Source organism: Brienomyrus brachyistius, chromosome 25 (assembly GCF_023856365.1).
Source record: "Brienomyrus brachyistius isolate T26 chromosome 25, BBRACH_0.4, whole genome shotgun sequence".
NCBI lineage: Eukaryota > Metazoa > Chordata > Actinopteri > Osteoglossiformes > Mormyridae > Brienomyrus > Brienomyrus brachyistius.
In genome coordinates, this window is record NC_064557.1 from 11075617 (window position 1) to 11096772 (window position 21156).

At 50.8% G+C, this 21156-nt stretch overlaps 1 protein-coding gene across 1 annotated transcript in view; it reads left to right on the plus strand.

Annotated features, from left to right (window-relative positions):
• tenm3 (teneurin transmembrane protein 3) overlaps nt 1-21156 on the plus strand; it is a 303357-nt gene that overhangs the window by 176198 nt on the left and 106003 nt on the right. Inside the window, exons 5-6 of the mRNA XM_048996054.1 lie at nt 6592-6916; nt 11801-12082. Of these exons, the coding sequence (XP_048852011.1) occupies nt 6685-6916; nt 11801-12082 (514 nt within the window). The 5' untranslated portion in view covers nt 6592-6684. The remainder of the gene's footprint in view (nt 1-6591; nt 6917-11800; nt 12083-21156) is intronic.

A 21156-nucleotide genomic window follows, 5' to 3' on the forward strand; every position in this document is an offset into this window, starting at 1 on the left:
GCCAGACAGGCTGGATAATAGTTTATTATTACTCTTTGACAAATCCACTGGGCTGCTGCTTTATTATCTGTCATGCTTGATTGTCAGTGTCCTTCCCTCCTTTATTTGTTCGCCAGACCCTCTTTTTTCTCTTTACAGGGTTGGATATTTACTGAGCCAAGTGCTGTCCGCCGCTGAGTCACAGCGCTCCCCCCTGTGTTGTATATGTGACTCCTTCACCCTTTACAGGGCTGGATATTTACTGAGCCGAGTGCTGTCCGCCGCTGAGTCACAGCGCTCCCCCCTGTGTCGTATATGTGACTCCTTCACCCTTTACAGGGCTGGATATTTACTGAGCCGAGTGCTGTCCGCCGCTGAGTCACAGCGCTCCCCCCTGTGTCGTATATGTGACTCCTTCACCCTTTACAGGGCTGGATATTTACTGAGCTGATTGTTAGGCCCCCCCACCCCCCAATGAAAACAGACCAGCGGGGGTCATCGTTATCACAGTAGCATCAGCACATGCCATGTGAGGAGAGTTATGAGGTCTTTGTGAAAAGGGGAGAAATCGTAAGGCGGGCAGGGAGAGCACTCAAGTCGGGGGGGGGGCTGGGGGAGCAAAGTAAACAAATTTAACAAACGAGTCTTTTTCTCATTAATACAGGCATTAGCCAGTGATCACTAAAATCAGGGGAAAATTGTAAACATGTCGCCCATTACGGAAGAGGAGTTAAATCTGAGAGCATCTCCAAGGCACCTTTGGATTGAGTCCGTGCCTCCGGCCGTGAAATTGTTCCAGTCCTCCCTACAAGCACATCCTCCTGCTGCGCTGGCTGCGCTGTGTACTGAGGAGGAGGGCGTCTCACCATCCACTGCGTACTAATCATGCTTGTCATAGGGATATTTTCAACTCCAAACACTCCAAAAAGTGCATTTCCATGGAGATTGTTGAAGCCTTATTGCGTCAGATTTTGTTAAGCATGAATGAAAGGGCCGTTTGAAGGTTAAATCTGCTGTCCTCTGTGACTCTCTTGGTTCCTTGTGGCCGTCTGTGACTCTCAGTGACTCTCTCAGTGACTCTCTCAGTGACTCTCAGTGACTTTCTCAGTGGCTCTGTGACATTAACTCAAGTGGCATCAGGCCATAAAAGTCTATATCCACTCAGCTAATCATATAGTTTTGTCGGGGGGGGGAGGCCAACAGTTAGGTGGGTCTGGGAGGGCAACCTGCTGCCCCCCCCTCACTCCAAGAAGGGAGCTGCCTTCAGTGCCTCATGAACAGGGAGCATGCTGGGATAAAATGCTGAGAGGAGCAGGTTCCCACCACGGTGTCTAAGAGAGCCAGGGATGGATCCATCACTGCGCCATCAGAGTGTGTACAGTTTCCACTAGGATGTTGTACAGCTTTTGAACGGAGGCCGGCTTCAGAGGGGCCCCCAGGAGGGCGGGTGCCAAGTTTAAGCTGCTGCCAGTCTGTGTGTCCTGTTAACATATCCTTGTGCCTCCACGGGCCTGTGTGTGTGTGTGTGTGTGTGTGTCTGTGTGTCTGTGTGTGTATGTGAGTGAGTGTGTCCAGTCCATCTGGAAACAACTTCCCGGCCTCACAAAATAAACCAGGCATAAATTAGAAGAGCGGAACCCGATTTATTAGGAGCTGGTCTATGAGTCTCAGGTTTCTAGATAAACTGTGGCTGGCCCGGCATCATCTCCCACTGGCGGGGACAGCGTTAAAGGGGAGGCCGGGAACAGCGTTAAAGGGGAGGCTGGGCACAGCGTTAAAGGGGAAGCTGGCGGCCATGTTAAAGAGGAGGCTGGGTACAGCGTTAAAGGGGAGATTGGGTACAGTGTTAAAGAGGAGGTCGGGAACAGCATTAAAGGAGAGGCTGGGTACAGCGTTAAAGGGGAGGCTGGGTACAGCGTTAAAGGGGAAGCCGGGTACAGCGTTAAAGGGGAGGCCGGGAACAGCGTTAAAGGGGAAGCTGGCGGCCATGTTAAAGAGGAGGCTGGGTACAGCGTTAAAGGGGAAGCCGGGTACAGCGTTAAAGGGGAGGCCGGGTACAGTGTTAAAGGGGAGGCTGGGTACAGCGTTAAAGGGGAAGCCGGGTACAGTGTTAAAGGGGAGGCTGGGTACAGCGTTAAAGGGGAAGCCGGGTACAGTGTTAAAGGGGAGGCTGGGTACAGCGTTAAAGGGGAAGCCGGGTACAGTGTTAAAGGAAAGCCAAGGAGGGTCAGTTTATTGGGAATGGCTGCTCTCTTTGCTTGCCTGAACACACACAGATAGGCACCTTGCCAAAAACAGCATCGCACACAGTGGGTCAGGGGTGTTCTTCACATATTTGCTTATTGGCTGAATTTCATGAGACAGGCAGAGGAAGGTAGTGATGCGGCATCCCGTGGCGTGATCAGGGGGCAGCACAGCAGCCTCCCAGTGTGCCTCCTATGTGGCGTCGTTACAGGGCCGGGCCACGCGCCCCTTTTAGGAAGCAGGCTCCCCTCCCTCTTTTATCAGCCGACAGTTGATTGGTTGTCCTGCTGTCCTTTAGTGTTTGTGCTGCCTCTGGGCTGGACCACACGGCCTAAACATGTATGTCACAGGCTTGTGTCGAACTGTAGGTCAGGCGTGTCATCCTCGCATCACGGATCAACACGTTCCGCTTTCAGACAGCAAATTACTGCATTCTTAGATCAGTGTTCTGATTCCGATCTGCTCCCCTGTCCTATTTTTAAGCAGCTGGATGTTCCACGGGCGACGTGAGCATGCAGTAAAGGATGAGCAGGTGTCCGATGATGGATCAGAGTGGCATCAGGAGGCGTCTCGCACTAAACAAACATTCATCCAGATTCCGTGGCTTTAGTGTCTCATTGGCTAAAATGATCCCGGCGTCACGTACAGGGATTTAGGGAACCTTGGTTCCGTTATTGGTTCTGAGCCTAGTGTGCAATAAAAATAAAAGGCAGCAAATACCGCAAGGAGGGAAAATCAGTGGGAATCGGCACGGGGCAGCTGGGCGGGCGGCGACCCCCTCCGCCTGCATGACGCCTACGCCGGGATCTGCATGGGGAGGCCAGGGGGCCAAAGACAGCTCAGTCCGACTCCCCGATGTGTGGGATTATCAAGAATGGGGGGGGGGGGTGATGGAGGGTACACAAATGTTCCGGTGGGTTTCCCCACCAGCTGTCGCTCCCCGCATCTGGATTTGTGTCAAATTAGAAGTGACAATTCCCCACCCCCCCAGGCCCCTTGTCTGCAGGAGTGTCAAAGGGCGGGGTCAGGTCGGGTGAGGGTGGGGGAGGGCAGGTTAATATTTAGCACCGATGCCCCCGCAGTGTAATTAGAGACAAAAGAGCTGCGTGCGGGAGGCCTGCTGTTTCAGCCCGTGAGGAGGCCTGCTGTTTCAGCAGGCTGTGGCCCGCGGGACGAGCGGCGCCCGTGAGGAGGCCTCGCTTCAGGCGAGAAAGCCGCTTGTTTTGTTTGCCCCGCTCTGTCCACCGGGCCGGCGCCATGCAGGCGAGAAGCGGGCCGGCGCTGGGGAAGCGCTTCCTTCCAGCCGATACATAAAACTTTCAGCATGTGATAAATAACGGGAGCATTCCCTCTTTAAATTGCATTTTCTGGGGAGAGACATAATTGTTATTCTAAATTGCTAACGAGCGCTTTCATTTAGAGGAAATTGCGATGGAAACACTAAAAACAGACCTGCGACGTGAAAAGCCCACAGTGCTTCAGACAAATTGAAAACACTGATTACTTTCTCTTTATTTCTGTCCTAAAGCTTCTTTATTGTTAATTTAAAAATAAAAATGGCCTAAAATATATACATATAAAATTCCCAAAAATTTCTGTGAATCTTTATGTACCTGTAACTGTTTGCACGTGACTCTTTTCATGGCCCATGGGGTCGATCTTCTCGCCGAAAAGCCTCCATCAAGCATTAATTCTGGCTGGTTTGTTAGATCCCTGCTCACCAAATGGTCAAAGATATGAGGGGAGGTTCACACAGGGAGTGGACGGGGAGCTGGTGGTGGGCAGTCCCGACACCTGGGCAGAGACAAGGAAGACGCAGTCATTGGCTGCTGGGGTACAGCCAGATCGCCAAGGTCATATCCAATCAGCTGCCATCACCACGGGCGGCTCCGACCCCGGCGTCACAGGGCCGAGGTCGGCCGTGCGTCACTTCCCAGCAAATCTGGGCCACTCTGGTTGCCGCATGACTGGCGGGGAGCCGCTGGTACTGTGGCCGTGCGGGGGGGGGGGACCGCCGTTTGTTTGCGTTGCGGAGGGAGGACCTCGGCAATTTTCTACTGCTCCCGCTCTTGTGTTTTCACATGCTAATCAGCGGCGCCGCTTGTCCGCTGCTCCATAATCCCACGTAATTCTCCTCATCAGGGCCGCGTGACCGTCACCATTGTTGTTATCGTGTCGACACCGTCTATGGGGCGCCTGGGCTTTTAAGCACGAGCTGCCCTAAACGGATCTCCCTGCCTTTTGTCATGGCCGGGACCCACCACGGGATTCGCGGGATCGATGGCGTCGCCGTTGCGGGCGTCCCGTGAAAGCACAGGGTTTCCAAAGCTATGCGGCAGGGCCTTTGTGCAGACAGGCCCCCTGCTCCCGCAAACGGCCTAAAATCTAACTCGGCGCTGGGCCTTGGCAAGGTCACAGCCAACGGGCTTCGGCTCTCCTCCCGAGCTGGAATCCGGGCCCGGATCCTCAGAGGGAAAAGGCAGAAAGCCGCGGAAAACAAGCGAATCAAAGGCGGAGCGAGGCACCGAGGGCTTTCTGTTCGTTTGTTTGGTTTTTTATGCACGCCAGTGAGGCGGGGGCTGCGCTCCGCACTGCACATTACTCTAGATGCTGTTCCATTATTTAGGCTCTTTGCTCACATTCAGAACTCCTGGCATGTTACACGTATGTGGAGGAACCTGGCTCGAGTTTTGAACATGATTCCCAGTTTTTCATTGGACGTCACCGCGAGCACGCTCCACTGCCAGGGGGGCTGAAGCCTGCTGGATCAGTGTCACGTTCACACCCCAGCACTCAGCAATCGAGCAACATCTGCACAAGGTCCTGAACAGCTTAAATAAAAATCTGTGTGTATCCTGGATTTAGACACCCTCACCCCCCCCCCACCCCGCCCAAATTACATTTTTTAAGATGTTAGCCTCACTCAGAGAACGAGGGGAAAGTTGGCAGGATTTAACGTTTCGCTCATATGTGTTTCTTAATGCTTGTCTCGGGTGACCCACTTGTTAACCCTCTGACAGAGTACTAGTTAAAAGGAGGTACATGTAGTGATCTTGTAAATGACGGGAGAGTTTCTAACCGCATGCAGGATGGAGAGCAGAAGAAGAGGGTCCTGCCGTCCCCCTTAACAAAACTAAAGCTGCAAAAATGCTTCCACTAAAAAGTGGAAATCCGGGTCGTAGAAATGCAACCTGATTAACAACATTCAGTGTAAATTACGTAGTTTTATCGCCATGAAATAATGTCACCATCAGTTAAACATTTTTTCTTACCTGCTCACTAAACGAACTACACTGTAGTTTACTGCAGTTTTTCAGTGTCACTCCTAATATTTAATATCACTATTGATAATTATTGTCAAATGGCCAGTTTCTGTCCTAAATGAGCTTTAGTGTGCTTAAAATTGGATTATAGTGTAAGTGTGCAGAGGATCACTGTTTTATGGAGACACTGAAAAATGAAAATGTTTGTGTTCCCTACGCACGTGTGTGTGTGTGAGCTGCGTGTCCAGGGTGACGGGGAGGCGTGTAGGAGCGGGGTGGCATGGAGACGCTCTGGGCCTGTTCCACACTGAGAATCATGCTGCCATGTCCCAGCATCACCTGCTGTGCTCCATGGTGGGACAGAGAGGGCTGCCAGATGTCATTAGAGTATAGTAGCATCATTACCAAAGAAACAACATATCTGGGGGAGACGTCTTGGCTCAAGGTGGGGGGGGGGGAGGGGGGTCCGGAAAAATGTGTGTATCCATTAAATCCCAGGACGGGGCAGCAAACATGCTCTCTGGGAGATGTCCAAAAATACGACCAGCCAAAAAATAAATTAAAGCACGGCAATTATCGGAAGGGAGAATTAGAGACAGAGAAAGTTTTGCTAATAAACATCTGAAATGCACCCCGGGGCCTCTGAGTGCTTATTACTGCGCTCTCCTGGATTAATGTTTTTTTTTGTTCCCAGGATGTTGTAGGTAGGTTTTATTAATTCTCCCTGGCAGAGCTTAATGAAAGTTTTCTCCTGCCCCCTCCTTCCTCATTCCTCATCAGATGTTCTGATTAATTTCAGAAGATCGCTTAATGGATGTGTCCAAATTATCAGCTGTGACGGATATATGACAGGCAAGTGGAGGGGTGGAGCAACAATCAATTAAGACCCCTGCCCCCCCCCCCCCCAAACTCCCACAACTCCCCCAGTTCTTGGTTTAGGAGCCAAACAGCACTCATCAGTTATAGGTTTTAGCCAGCTGAATACAGGTGAGCACACACCTCCTCAGGAAGGGGGAGACACACGGGCTGGGGCATCTTTGTGAGTCCTTGAAGATGAAGTGTCCGGATTTAGTGATGTCTGAATGCTGTCCTCTCTCCCGACCAGGTAGTCCCTGAGCCGACAGCTGGGCGGAGCCACTGGTGACCCCCCTCCCCCCGCCCCCCGTGTCTGTGTGTGTGGATAAAGCATGCCAGCAGCATGGAAGTGAAGGAGCGAAGGCCTTATTGCTCACTGACCAAGAGCCGGAGAGATAAGGAGCGGCGGTACGGCGGCACGCCGGACGAGGCCGAGGACTGCCGCGTGGCCACCCAGCAGTCATACAGCTCCAGCGAGACCCTGAAGGCCTTCGAGCAGGATTCCTCAAGACTGCTTTACGGCAGCCGCATCAAGGAGCTGGTGCACCGCCAGGCCGACGAGTACGCACGCCCAGGTCGGTGTAGGCCCCCATCCCAGCCCCAAAAGCAGACAACGAGGTCATTCTTCCGGGAGTGGCGTCCTTGTGACACTCTGTGTTGATCTGACGGCATTTGTAGTATTACATAAGGGGTTTCTGGCATCATCTGGGTTCGTGGCTGCCTCAGAAGGGCGGTAACGTGGGGGGGAGAGGGGGTTTGGGGTATGTGACGCAGTGACTCCCACAGCAGTGCCCTGAGTGCGGACTCTGGGCAGCCGAAACACTGACACCGATTAAAGGCGAATTAGCTGACTAATAAATAAACAAGAAAACGCGCGAGGCCCGATTGCGTCATTCTTTCGGTAGCGATCCACTTCCCAGCGAATTGAATTGCCCAGCGAATTAAAAAGGAGAATTAATTAACCTGCCTAAACTAATTTACTGCAATTAGCAATTAAATAACATAGGCTGAGGTTAGGTAATTATCAACGAAGTATAAAACCATATCTACTGTGAAGTTAAAACTATTAAAAACTAATATTATTATGATTAAAATGACGAGAAGTGATTAGCAAGGTCCCCATTTTAAAAGGGGTAAAAATTGCACCCTCGGTCCGTCACCAGTTTATGAGTTGAGCACCAATGCCAGTTAACACTTCATAAATATTTCAGAGAAAGAGCATAATTACTTAATTGTCTTATCTTTATTTTTTCATTGTATGTAAATTGGTGTTCATTTAAAATTAATAGAATTTTAATTGAACTACACTCAGTATCTTAGTAATTGCCTCTCTTGCGGGGCGGTTCTGTCCCGCTATGTCGCCTCCTACGACGGAGATGCTCCGCTTTCACGCAGCGGGATAGCCGCTCTCCCTTTACGGAGTCCGGCTTATTTTACACCCCGAAAAGTAGCGGAGACAGACTCCCAGATCTGCTCCACGCCTAATGTGATTATTAGTATTTAGATTAGTATTTATACATTGTAATAATCTACATTCCCCGAATGTGCAAAAGCAGGGGAAAATGATTAAACCCAAATTGAAGAACCTTTTCACCTTGAAATATCGATAGTAAGAGGTAATTTATTTCCGTGTAATTGCAACTGTATTCTGCGGTAATTTGATTGTTATGAACGCCGCACCGTCGGGCAAAACTCTAACGTAATGCATTCGCTTGTTTTTTATTGTTTAATTACAAATTTTATCATTAGTTGAAATAATAATTGAACTCATTTGAAATGTTGGCCGAGACTGGGGAATGGGCTGACTGAATCGGCGACTGCGGGCAGCTGTCGGACCTGCCAGCTATTAGCAGTCTACCTGAAAAATGATCCCGCACCGCTAACTGAAATGGGGACTATTTGTCAGGGAGCCTGGCCGCCCTGTGCGCACGCGGAGACCTATTCTTCTCACATTCCCCTATTATCCCCTCTGCTTTTTAGGCAGAACTGTGCTCACGCGTAACAATACGGTTAATTTTATGGAGCTATGTACATCTGGCAGGGGCGACACTTTACGCCTTAGATTTAGAGAGACCTCTGTTTCTAACCTGCAGCATGTGAAAACCCCCGTTTCTGTGTCAGGGAGACTCAGTCCCCTGTCTCAAAGCGAAGAGGTATCACTGGTATTTAAGGAAATGGAAATAGTTTGCGCAAAAGCATTAACTTTGGGCTGTGGGAATGCAAGTGAATGAATTATGCATCTGAGGATTAATTTTTTTATTATTATTCTCCACATGAAGAATAGTACACATTTGACTCTGCATGGAATATTTAGCTAAATCTCTCCGAGAGATTTATAGTGATTAAGACGAGCTTCCCTCTCCGCCGCGGTGAAAGGCTCTCCTCCTACCTTATTTTATAACTTTATTTTATATCTGGGACGCAAATGACAACCATAGCTACAGACTAAGATTATCACAAATGATTCTTTAAAAAATTATTTTTATTTTCGGCTCTGTGTGTGAATATTTAAGTAATATTGTCTAGCGGAATACCAGATGAACATTAAACATTTTTAATAGTTCGGTTTTTTTCCTTTTCCGTTGTATATTCAAACTCAATATAATAATCAAATTTGTTTTGTTTTATATTAACAGTTTTAATTATCTTTACAGCTGCAGGTTAAATCTAGTTTTTAATGCAATGGATTGTGTGTGTGTGTGTGTGTGTGTGTGTGTGTGTGTGTGTGTGACAGAGTGTGTGAGACAGTATGCACACATACACACTACACACATACTAACCAGTAATTAGTAAACTATGTGTAGGAATATAATTATATGATTTTGTTGTTCTACTGTTAAATTAATAGTGGATGTACTATTAAATTATATCTATATAAAACCTTTAATAACATGTAATGAAATCTTGCTGTAGAGTAGTTTCGGACGCTGTGTTCCCGGTGTTCGCTTTACAGACTTTAATGACCCAGAAGGGCAGGTTTCTATACTTTAAGCCGATTGTTAACCTTGCGTGCCCGCGAGCTTCCGTGACGCGTTGGCCGGACCGCTGTCTTTTTGCCGGGCCGCTGCGTCTCGGATAACAGCCGGGAGTCAGTCTGTCTGCAGCCTCCGTGTCGGGGCTCGTAAAACAGGTTCGACAGAAAAAAAACTTAGTAAATATTTTTTCTCCGATTCTGATGAAATTGTCCACCATTGAAAAGGCTATGCCGAAATTCTCAGATCGCTAATCTGAGTTTGTTACAGTGTGATTTAATCCGGGCCGTCATAAATTATATCAGTAGCACATTATCAAAAAAATCATTGGGCCTTTTTTTAACAAAAAAAACACAAAAAAACAAAAACGTTAATAGGAAGATAGCCTATTTCCCGGCAGACGTTGTAAATTGTGTTTATTCCGAAAGTGAGTTTCGCATGAGAAAATTGTAGATCCTCGCACCTCAGATTAAATTTATTTTTGACGAATCTCAGCATAGCCTATTAGACCTGTCTCGTAGTGGTCGGCAACCTAACATTAATTTATCGTCGGCGATTATAATTTCAGGTAGCTGCGTATTAAAGAGTTTTAACACCACCAACCCTGATTTAAAAAAAAAAATGACCAGTTTTGTGTTGTTTGTTACCTATCAACCATGAAGCCAGACAGCAAAATCACGAGTGTCAAATCTACCTCAAAATTTATCCCAGTCAGCGAAATTTCTACTGTTAATTTTATTTTGCAGACCCGTTTGTCCAAAGTGATTTTCTAGTGAGGCAAATGGCACATTACAAACATAGGTGCTGTCGAGGAGTCAACTAGCCGTAAGTGCGGCTGAGCTGATCTTCCAGTGAATGACCATGTGCAAGTGCCCCACTTAACACTATTAGGCCTATTATACGGACAGGGCAAACCGGCGCGCGACTGTCACGGATTCTTGCGTGTCCGGCGTCCGCAGCAAAACGACAACTAAACAGACCGATGTGAAACTACGCGATTTCAGCCCGCTTAAGTGCATCTCAGCTTTCTCAGATGACTAGACCTTTTAGTAAAAACTTAATTGTGTTTTCTAAACCGTTATTTAAATGTTTTATTTTAAAAAAAAAAAACCTTTATGTGCTATCGGACTACTAAAAAACAATTGCACTCGTGTAACGCCATTACCAGCAAACGGTCCATAGACGGGTCGGATGCACCGTTCATAAAAAAAGTGTGCGGCATGGTTGGTGAGGACGAATCGCTTCGCAAAATGGGGTTCTGCTTCGATTATGTGCAAAAGATTTGGATTTGCGAAATGGACGTGGACCAATCTACTGTAATCTGCCGTTCGTACAACAGGTAGCAACTAATCCAGTTAGATCTATTATTATCTTTTTGTATTTGTTGTCGAGAAGGGCATAGTTATTGACCTGAATAATAAATGTTAAACTGTACGCCAAACTATTTCAGTATAGAATTTCAGTATAAAGTAGTTTCTCATATATGTACAGTATTTTATATACCTTATTAATTAAGTTTATTGTTGTTGTGCCACAAGCAGTGTTTCTTGTAAGGGTATAGAATCGCTGGGTAAGTATTTGGGTCTAAATGGTTATTTGACATTACTACTTGCATTCCAGTTTGGTTGGTTTGTGAACGAACAAACAAAAACTTGTGATCTGTATCATAGAGCGTGATTCTAAGAAGTTGTATTTAGTGTTTGAGCCACACTGCCTACTCCTAGGTGTCAGCGTGTTTGCTGGGTCTTAGCCTGCCTCTCTTCCCCAGATACCAGGGCGTTTGTGGCTGTTTGACCCAAAGTGAGGTCCTCCCTGACAGCCTCGGGCTTCACATAGTGGGCAGCAGCCCTTAGGTTCTGCAAGGGGGTCACTGCGTGCAAATGGTGTTTGCAGAGCAGCAGTTTACGCTCTCGCCTTCAGCCCGCCTTCTGCCACCCATAAGACATCTACGCTATCTGCCGGCAGCCGGGACCCCCGCCCCCCTCACTCAGCCTATTTTTCTGTCAGGCCGTTTCGTGTTTTATTACTGGAAGGGCTTTCAGAGTCACTGGCACTGAGCGAAGAAAGCAGGCGCGGGGACTGGCAGATGAGGAGGAGCCTGGGGCCTGGGGGGGTTACAGTGGGCAGAGCAATGTGCAGCGTAGTGACACACGGACGTGTGCGGGAATGGGCACCCATCCCAAGCAAAGGAAGTGTGAAGGTTATAATATCACTGTAAATGTGCTGAATGCTTCGGCTCCATGATGAAGGCAGTTGCTTGGATTGTCAGCCTGGTTACTGGGGCGGCGCTGATGTCACTGTTGGGTCGTCGTGACGTCTTATGCCAGCCCTCTCTCGCTCGCTCATCCATGCTGTGGCACAGCTGTTAAAAGACTTGGGTCGCCAGCGTGGGTAGGAGCACCGCTGCTCGGTGTGATTCGGCACCGGTGACCAGATCCTCTGTCTGTCTCTCTGCCCCCCCCCTCCCTTATCCTCCCCCCCTTGCAGGGCAGAACTTCAGCCTGCGACAGCTGAGCCTCTGTGAGCCGCCGCCCCCCCGCCGGGCCCCCGCCTTCTGCACGGACATCGGCCTGCCGCACCGCGGGTATTCTGTGGGCCCAGGCTCGGACGCCGACGTCGAGGGAGAGCGCCCCATGTCGCCGGAGCGCGCCATGCGGCTGTGGGGTCGGGGAGTGAAGCCAGGCCGCAGCTCCTGCCTGTCCAGCCGCTCCAACTCCGCGCTCACCCTGACCGACACGGAGCACGAGAACAAGTCCGACAGCGAGAACGGTGAGTGTCCTGTTGCGGGTCCGGGTCGCTGGGCGTGGTGCGGCTTTCCGGAATGCCCCATCAGATGAGCCTCATCTCCAAACCAAATATATAGGTGGTGGGCGTGTTCGAAAGTCTGAGCTTAAAGGAGGCCTTTGATTGTGGAGGTGATTGGCCCTGACAGGCAGCTGCTGACTGCGTTTATGGGCAGTGGAGATTAATCCCCGTTTGATGAAGAAACTGGGGAAAAGTGTGTGGGACAGGGGTAGCGGGGCTCCAGGACGATGTAAAGCCGGTTCTGATGAAGGCTCCCCTGGGCCACAGTGTAACCGGAGAATGGTGAGCAAGTGCTGGTATAGCAAGTCCTCGCAGGTGCTGGGGAGGCGTCGTACGGCTGAGCAGCCCCACACAATGGCTGATTACTCAAGCTCTCCTGGTCTGAAGTGCAAATCTGATCAGGCCTGAAAGCCAGACACTGAGAAACACAGCTCTGGATTTGAACCGTTTTTAAGGGATTGGGGGGGAGTGTATTTTGTGTTTTTAGTGCAGTGGACTGGACAGCCTTAGTCTACATTTATAATGTTTTGGACTTTTTCAAACATTTTTTTTAAGATTGAATTCCAGCAGTGAAAAAAAAATCGATTGTTTTCAAAGATGCCAAATTTGTGTCCTTTCGGCTTTCCTCAGAATGCCTTTGTCCTGCTGCATCCAGCCAGGCAGACCCCTGTCCCGATGTTCAGTGTAAATTAAGTAACACAGTGTGGGGGGGGAATTCTTATCACTAACAGCAAGAGATATTTTTCTTAATTAATTCTGTTTGAGAAGGATGAAGTGCTGAATTTGCTGGTTTTTTAAATTCAAATTTTGCTAAACGCTGAGCTTTAGGTGCCTGGAAGTCAGTGTATGTTCTGAATCGTTAGCCGACATCACCCATGGGGGGTGGGGGGGGGGAGGCTGCGCTTTGCAAATGCAGATGAATATTGTTTATTATCTTCTTATTTTCTGACTGTGGTTTTTCGCCTCTTGCTTAAAGCTGTCCCAAGAATAAATGAAGAGATGTTCTTTAAAGAGAAGTGCCTTTAGCGGAGGGGGGCAAGACGGCCATTGTCTGACCTTGAGAGCCCGCGGCAGCTAATCAGCACTTCGTGTGCGAAGTTATGTTCTCCCGGCTGATTGGTTAATCTGCCAGCCCTCAAAATGGCAGCAGCCCTCATCTGACACGAGCCCTGCGCTTTGGGTCTCCTCGCTCAGCGGCATGTCGAGGTCAACTGTTTCGACTTGACCGGAGTCCGCAGGCTCCTTTTAAATATCTCTCTGATTTCTTAGGATGTGTGAAGTCATGAGAATCGACCTGAAAATCCATTTTTCCTCTTATCGAATGTAACCGTCACTGGACTGTGGGTTAGGAGAGAGGTGCGTGCGGGGTCGCCCGGCAGGCGGCCCGTCTTTTCTAAACGCGAGCCAGCACTGAGGCACCAGCCGGCTCCTCTTTGAAACCCTTCCGCAGCTTTTCCTTTTGTTTATCAGGAAGCGTAAACAGTAACGTAAGCTGGGTCTCGATATAGGAGCTTCCGGAAACTGTTCTGCAGGTCAGAGCACAGGTTAAGGCTGGTGGGGGCCCCACCCTTCTTTGCTGGCCTTTTGTGTGCTGGGGGGCAACCCCGTCATGCACAAAGGGGTCGCACTTAAAGGGCCCAGCATCCTGTCGTGCCATCGCTCCTCCACGGCAACGACGGGCCGTGTCCAGCGGGATGGAAACCGGGCGGGCGGGGGCCTTAATGGTGCTTCCTTCCACTCCCTGCTGAGACAGAGTGAACACCCTAACTGGACCAGGCTTCTGGGGGGTGGGGCCAGTGAGATTATTGAATGCGATTATAACGGTTAAAAGGCTGCGCTTGGGTGACTGTAATTTCTGTTTAAGTATTTTCTAACGTACATTGTATCTCTGGTGTCTGGCACGGGTCTGTCAGACGTGCAGGGATCTGCTCGCACAGTGCCCCCCCCCCCCCCCCCCCCAGTGGAGTCTCTCGCTTGCTTGTCAGCACAAGCTGCAGGCCTCTACTCCAGCCTCATTGTACTGTGACGGTTGCTTTCACTCTTCCTCTCACCCGCCTGGGCGTTTGTGTCTACACCCTCCACTACTGCCGAGCCGGTGTTTGAACACACCTCCGGAAACCTCCCTCGATTCTCGAACGGCGGGGTGGAGCCCCGTGATGTCATGCTGGGCGGGCCCCTCGCTGGCATCTCCTCAAGGACGTTCGCAGGCTGGGTGCCTGATACTCACCTGCAGCCTTTAAACCCGCGAGAGCAGAAGGTCTGCACAGTCTGCTGAAAAATAATCTACCACTGCCCGGTAACCCTCCCCCGCCTTGCCCCCGCTGTCTTTTACGTAGCTAAGCCTCTTCTTCTCTGCAGGGAAAAGCCTGAAACTTTAGGTTCCCTAAATTTCATTAAACACATAGGGTTTAGTCCGCAAAGCTAATATCAATGTGCTCCAATCACATTAAGTTCAAAAATGGTATTATGTTGTCATGGAGACCAATGCATCGCCTTAACTATGGAGACCGCCGTGCTGGTCTTGTATTTCAGCGATTTAAAAGGCTTACATTGTACCCGCTGACACACATGTTTCCGCCATGGAAGGGCACCATCGCAGGGTCTCTCTTGGGAATTTCCTTGCCACCACTTCACCTTCTGGTCCCTTCTGCAGTTTGCAGTGGGCCTCTTGCATCAGGCTTTGGTGATGAGGCTCCAGGGCGTTCTGGATGGTTTGTCCTGGGGGAGGATAAATACGGACAGCCTCGGCTCCTGATCTGTTTCATGGTGTGGAGTTTTCTGGGTATGTGGTTTCCTTTAAGAAGGATAAGGGCTTCCCATCTTGCATCGCTCTGAGTGCCACGCTGTGCGACATGCACCAATTCCCATAGGAATCCCCAATTTGTTAGCTCCCTTAGCTGCCTTTCTGTCCACAGAGTGCCGACTCTCTTCCATTCCGCGCACGCACACGCCCGCGCTCGTCATATGGCCGCGGGCCGCTCAGCGAGTGGGACGGCCCCACAGCCATCGCGTGGGGCTGGCGGCTCTGGCTTCTCCCACTCCAGAGGGGAAGCGTCCGTCGCTCTAATTGAATCACCGATTTATGGGGTCGGCGAGCAGGATCACGTGTGGCTTTGCTGTGCAGGCCGGCTGCCTTGTAACAGGGAGCCCGCAGCTCGCAGTCGATCCTCTGACAAGGAACCGGTATGGAAATGGTCCTGCCGGGGCTCCTGGGAGCCGGCCTGTTACCGGGGAGCGTAAACCTGTCGGTGTTGCCGCAGTGAAAGGCTGCTTGTTTCCTGGTCGTTTTCCTGGCACTCCACGTCGTGTCCTATGCTGGGAGATCATGTGGGCATCAGGGCAGGGGTGGCATCACCGCTGCCTCCTGCTACGCCTCCTGTTACGCCTCCTGCATGCCGGTGGAGGTCAGGGGTCATGGACAAAAACGCAGCCCCATATAAATGCCGGCGATGTTGGCTTCGCCGCGCCGCACTCCCAGTAAATGGAAACCAGACGGGAGCCCAAAGCTCACCGGGTCAGCAGGCGGGTGGTGGTGAGTCCCCACGGCCAATCACAGACCAGGGGCCCGCGGGGAGGGACCTCGGGAACACGGCTTGCGGTTACAGCGCTTTCTGAACGGGGTTCCACGTGCAATGCAGATGTGTATGTTTGTCGGGGGTGGGGGAGGGGGTGCAGCTTGAATAAAATCTGAGGTTTAAGAGACACACATGCCGAAAGCTGAGAGGCAACGTAGGCTTGGCCTGTGTAGTGATTACATCACGTCCTGGTTCCTCTTGGAACCCCCGTCCTGTGGGTCTGTGGGAAGCCCACTGGAGTACCTTGTGAGGTTTTACGAAGCTGCTAACGGAATGAGCCACGTGATGTTTTACTCCTTAAAAAAAGTGGCCTGATGGAAAACAAAGGAGGCCAATTTATTGCATTTTATAAAACCCAGGATGTGGAGGAGGGCAGGTCATTATCATCCAGGGCCAGCCGCTGGTACGCCATGGGAGCGGCTCTTAGTCCAAATGGATCCATGCGGGCCCCAACCCGGGGATCTCACTGGCAGACAGTGAATTCAGCCTACCCATCATCCCAGTCACAAGCATCCCGGGCTCCTGATATTCTGTTTAGGGGCTGATTTATGAAGTCCAGAGAAGGGGGCGGAGCCAGTGTGTGTGTGTGAGATGTTTTAGGAGAAGAGAAATTGGCCGGGGTACAAGTCGCCGTTTATCTCCCTGGAAAGCCTCCCTTCTCTGTCACTCTTATCATTTTCAGCAAGAAGCTGGGAGACTCTTCGGTGTCTCACGTCAGGACCTTGTATCTCTCGCTTTTCATTCCTTTGCTCTTTTTCTCCTATCTGACTGCTTTTCGAGGCATTGGGGCAGCCAACTGTTTAGCCAAGAACGTGTCTGGCTCCCCCTGTCAGCATCGTAGCTGTTTGGCCAGCCCGAGGGAGGGGGGCACTGGCCTCACCGGCGGGTCACATCCCACTCAAATTGGTCTCACATGTAGAAATGTGGCTTGGGCTTCTTCGGGGGGGGTGGGTGACTGAGGAGCCCAGGAGGTTTGCCTCACGATGTAGGCCAACATCTACAATAATGGACTTTTACGATCCTTTCCCGAGAACGGCCTCTGCCTCAGCAGCGATGCTAATTGGCCGGCTGTGCATTAATTACTTAAGAGAACACAGATTTCTCAGCCATGCAGCCCCATCGTCAGTGCTGATGTGTAAGCAAACTGAATTATTCTGCAGGTTTATCCCTATATTTTTATGGGACACTGTTTGCTTTCAAACGGCTGCTCATCGCTGTTTATTTCTGCGCCCGTTTGTAGAGGAACTTTGTTCCGCTGGGGGGGGGGGGGGGGGGGGGGTCAGCGAAACCCAAGGCTTTTCTGGAAAGCGGACGTGGCCCCTTTCAAAGGACAGCCCTGTGCTGCCTTCTTAAACATGCCATGAAATTCCGCCTTTAATAATCTCATTCCACTTTTCTCCCCTAACACTTTTTGGAATTGAAACATTTTCAAGTCTCTCTTTATTTTGGGATATTTTGCTGACTTAAGCTAATAATAGAGACAGTGTTTTAATTATTTGTGGTCAAGTAGGTGTGGTCTTTATTACAGAGGTATACGGGCGTCTTCATCAAAGTCAAATAAATATTGCTTGTGTTTTATGTGGAGTGTTGAGTTACAATTTTTTGGCACAATAATGAAGCGCTCTTTCAAACACGCCTACCTGTTAAAACAAAGAGCTTGGGATGAATTTTCCAGTCTGATCATCTTGTGTGCATTTCTTGGTGGCTCTGGGTGCCCCTGTAACAGGCGTATGACTCGTACTGTCACCCAGACACATGCTGGTGTCTCTATCAGTCACTCTCGCCACGTCTCTTCGGCTCAGCTCGAAAGCGTCATTAGTTGCAGCGGAATAACGTCTGCAGGCACCCAAGCCCTCGAGCTCGGGCCGTCTGGGAGTGATGGGGGAGGGGCTGGAGCTCGTGCCCTTGAACGAGGTAGTTTCGTCGACATGGCAACCAAAACAAGGAGCGCACAGAGTGAAGGAGCAATGTGATGTAGACACCTGACTGGGAAGGACAGCCGGACAAGCCGTCCAACTGTAGACCTTCCGGGTTACGGGCAGCGCGGTGAGCAGCGGACCCACGTGCATCCTCTCTCCCCGCCAGCGGCCGCTCGTGGCGTTTCCCAGCCGCGGCTCAGAGAGCAGTCAGCGGCAGCGTCGGCTCGCAGCAGATCCACGCGGCAGCTGGGAAGGGAGACGCCTGCTGTCTGAGAGGTCCCCAGCGATACCGCCATCTCCATGACACAAATTAGAGCAGCGACTCGCAGATCGTCAGCAGTCCTGAGCTCGCGTCCTGCCTGCTGGGACTAATTAGAGCCCTGTTGACTACAGTACCACCCTAAAAAAAATCATTTACAGCTCAAGACGCAGCTTACATTGTAAAACAGTGTCCATTGCTCTTTTATTGGGTTTTTTTATTGCTGCTCCCTTTATATCATCGCTTATCGATCAGATGATGTTGCTGCGTGACAGGCAGATTACACACTGCCATTCTCTCTAATGCACTTTGGGCGTGTTTGGCTCGTACGCCAGTGGCCGTAATTAAATGGGCAGGAACCCTCACACGTGAATGAAAACGGACTGAATTTTGGTAATTTTCAGTGTCTTGAAGTAACATTTTCTGTCGAATTCCGTATCGGATCACACAGGATCCCAAAAATATCCGTCTTCACGTCAAATTATTCCTCTCCAGTTCCCTCCCTTTTCCTTTAGCCATACTTCAGTCATATTGCCCCCTCACCGCTGCCTGGATTTGTGTCCTCACCTCCTGTGTGACCTGAACACAGGTCCTTGTGGTTGCATTAGCGTTCAGAGTGAGAAAATGATGGAGTGTAACATCACAGTACAGATATTCATTTCTGTGAAAAATGATTCTGGGCTTATCGGGCTGCTGGATCCCATTGCCTTCCCCATGGCTGCTGGTGAAACTGAATCCTGGCTCTGCAGGGCGGCCCGGCTGGCCCCGGAGTGTCAGGAGCCTGCCGAGCCAGCCGCTCCCTGCGCTAATGGATTCTTATATAGCCTGCATTGTCAAAATAAATGCATGTCACTTAAGGCTGAGATTAATAACATTCCTTAAAGCCGAGAAGGGCCAGCCAATCAAATTTTCATGCGTCTTCATAACACGGAGCCAGATCTGCACCTGGGCACGCGGCCCGACGGGGCCACAATGAGAGGGCCTCACTAGGCCCACTCCCCCCCCCCCCCACCCCGCGTTTCTGATCCAGCAGGCAGGCGCATGCCGAGGGCCGGGGGGGGCAGAAAGCAATGCTCACGCAGCCACTAGTGAATTGCGATGCGAGGATTTATTCTGTCTTGTTACTGCTCTACAGCCCTCCGAGGGGGTGAAGCCGGTGGATTCTGCTGCTTCTAACACTGCATGCGTTTGCTGTTACTGTTATTTACCTCACCCAGGGGGGCAGCAACATCATTCCTGGGAGCTGGAGCCACAGCAAGCGTGTCACAAGGCTAGCCCCCGAGCCGCCGCGCCCCCATATGGCTGCTCCCACGACGGTCTCATCCTCAATCCGCAGAGCAACAACCTCTCCTTAAACTTGCCGGTTCATCTTGAATGCGGGGGGTGTGGCCGGCTTGGTGGACATTGCCATAGCTATTTAAAACGAGCTTTTGTTTGACAAATAGCTCTTCTGTCGAATGTCTTTTCCTTTCTGCGGGGACAAGCAGTGTGTGAGGTGTTTGTGCAACTCGTCAAAGTGAAGTGAGCTTGGAAACGGTTCGTGCCCAGCGGTGCCGTAGTGTGGCATTAGCCAGCCGCTAATGAAGGTCGATTAGCACGTGGCAGTGATATGTTTGTCAAACAGACCCAGTCACTCACGGCCATGCAGTTCTGCTGCAAGAATCTGTGGCTTTTTCACCTAACGGTTTCTAAGAACCAATTAGCGTTTAGTGAATCTGCGTTTTACCAGGTACAGCCCTTAGCTAACGCGCCACCCTGAGCGTATTGCTGTCCTGCGTGGGTGTAGCTCGTTAGCAGTGTGCACTGCAGGCAGAGAATGTGATGGCGAACAATGAGTTAAGGGCGGCATGATCACACCTAGGCTGATTGGCGGAAATCGGGGCCGAGGGGGTACAAGGAGGCTGCATAGATGCAGAGATCATGGCAAGTAGCAAGATAAGAACAGAGAGTTTGCTGAGGGCAGGCTTCAGACTTCAGGCGGAATTACACCCACTGGCTTATCTAGCCATTCAGCTATATGCACAGATACACACACATCGAGAGACCCATACACACACAGAAACGCACACACACACATACAGACACAGAAACACGCAAACACAGACAGACAGACACAGATCTACAGAGACGCAGACACACCGAGAGACACACAGACAGACAGACACACACCCATTGTTATCATCACAGCAGGTGTTCATGGGGAGGTGGGGGGGGGTGCCTGACAGAGGGTGCCGTCAGAGACCATGATGACAAGATACAAACCCCCCCCACACATTTGCATTGTCCTTAGTGGTAGACAAAGGAGGAGCCCCCGGGTTCTCCAGGACTGTTCAGGTATGCCCACTCCATGGCAGGATCATGGCTCCTCAGGGGCCTATCCAGTAGCAGGTCATGCCACAGTCGCCGTGGAAACGGAAGACATCAGGGAGATGGATACGGAGGGGGTACAGGCTTGAGGGCAGCAGGCCGCGGTCTCGCTGTGGTTTTCAGCTTGTCACCAGCCATCGTCTTGGCTGATTTACAGCCCTGAGAAATTTACAAGGGCGAGAGTTTGGGCCCGACGTGGGCCGGACCAGGAGCTTGGGGGGAGGGGGGGGGCAGTGCATCCACGCTCATCTTGTTTTAATAACGCCTGGGGGACATGACATGACTTCACTTGAGTGTGCCGACTACTTCCCTCCCCCATGGCTCCACAGCTGAGATTTATTCCTGAACGTGAGCGTCATTCGGTCACAGCGGTACTCTGGAGATGAGAGGTCACCAGCAACGCTCTGAGCCGTGTGCAGCTGGAGCAGACCTCGCCACTGAAACGTTATATAGGCCGAACGCCCACGGCCTCGCGCACCCGCTACACAGCCCCAGCAGGCCCGGGGCCCCCGCCCACCTATGATGAGGCACAGGCTGTGCACGTGAGGGCTCGTGAGTCACAGAGGTTACACGAATGAGTTCCCTGACCAGAGGGTGTGGGTTTGCATCCCAAACAGGTTATGACACTGCTGCAGCACCAGAAATAACACACGAAGTGTTTGGATAAAAGTGTGCCGCCCTCCCAAATATTGACCCGAAAATCAGGCCGGTGTGGCACGCTGAACAGAACAGTGCCGCGGCGCTATCGGTCTTAGGGTTAGTGTTTGCCTCTCCTTCCTCTGGATGGTATTGTGGCATTAGCGAGGGGGTGGAGCTGCTCAGTATAGCGTGGCTGCGGGGGGGGCGGGCGGAGCAGGGCGGGGTGGAGTGGAGCAGTTTGTAAAGAGGACGAAAGTGGAGCGAATCTCAGCTGGCGGC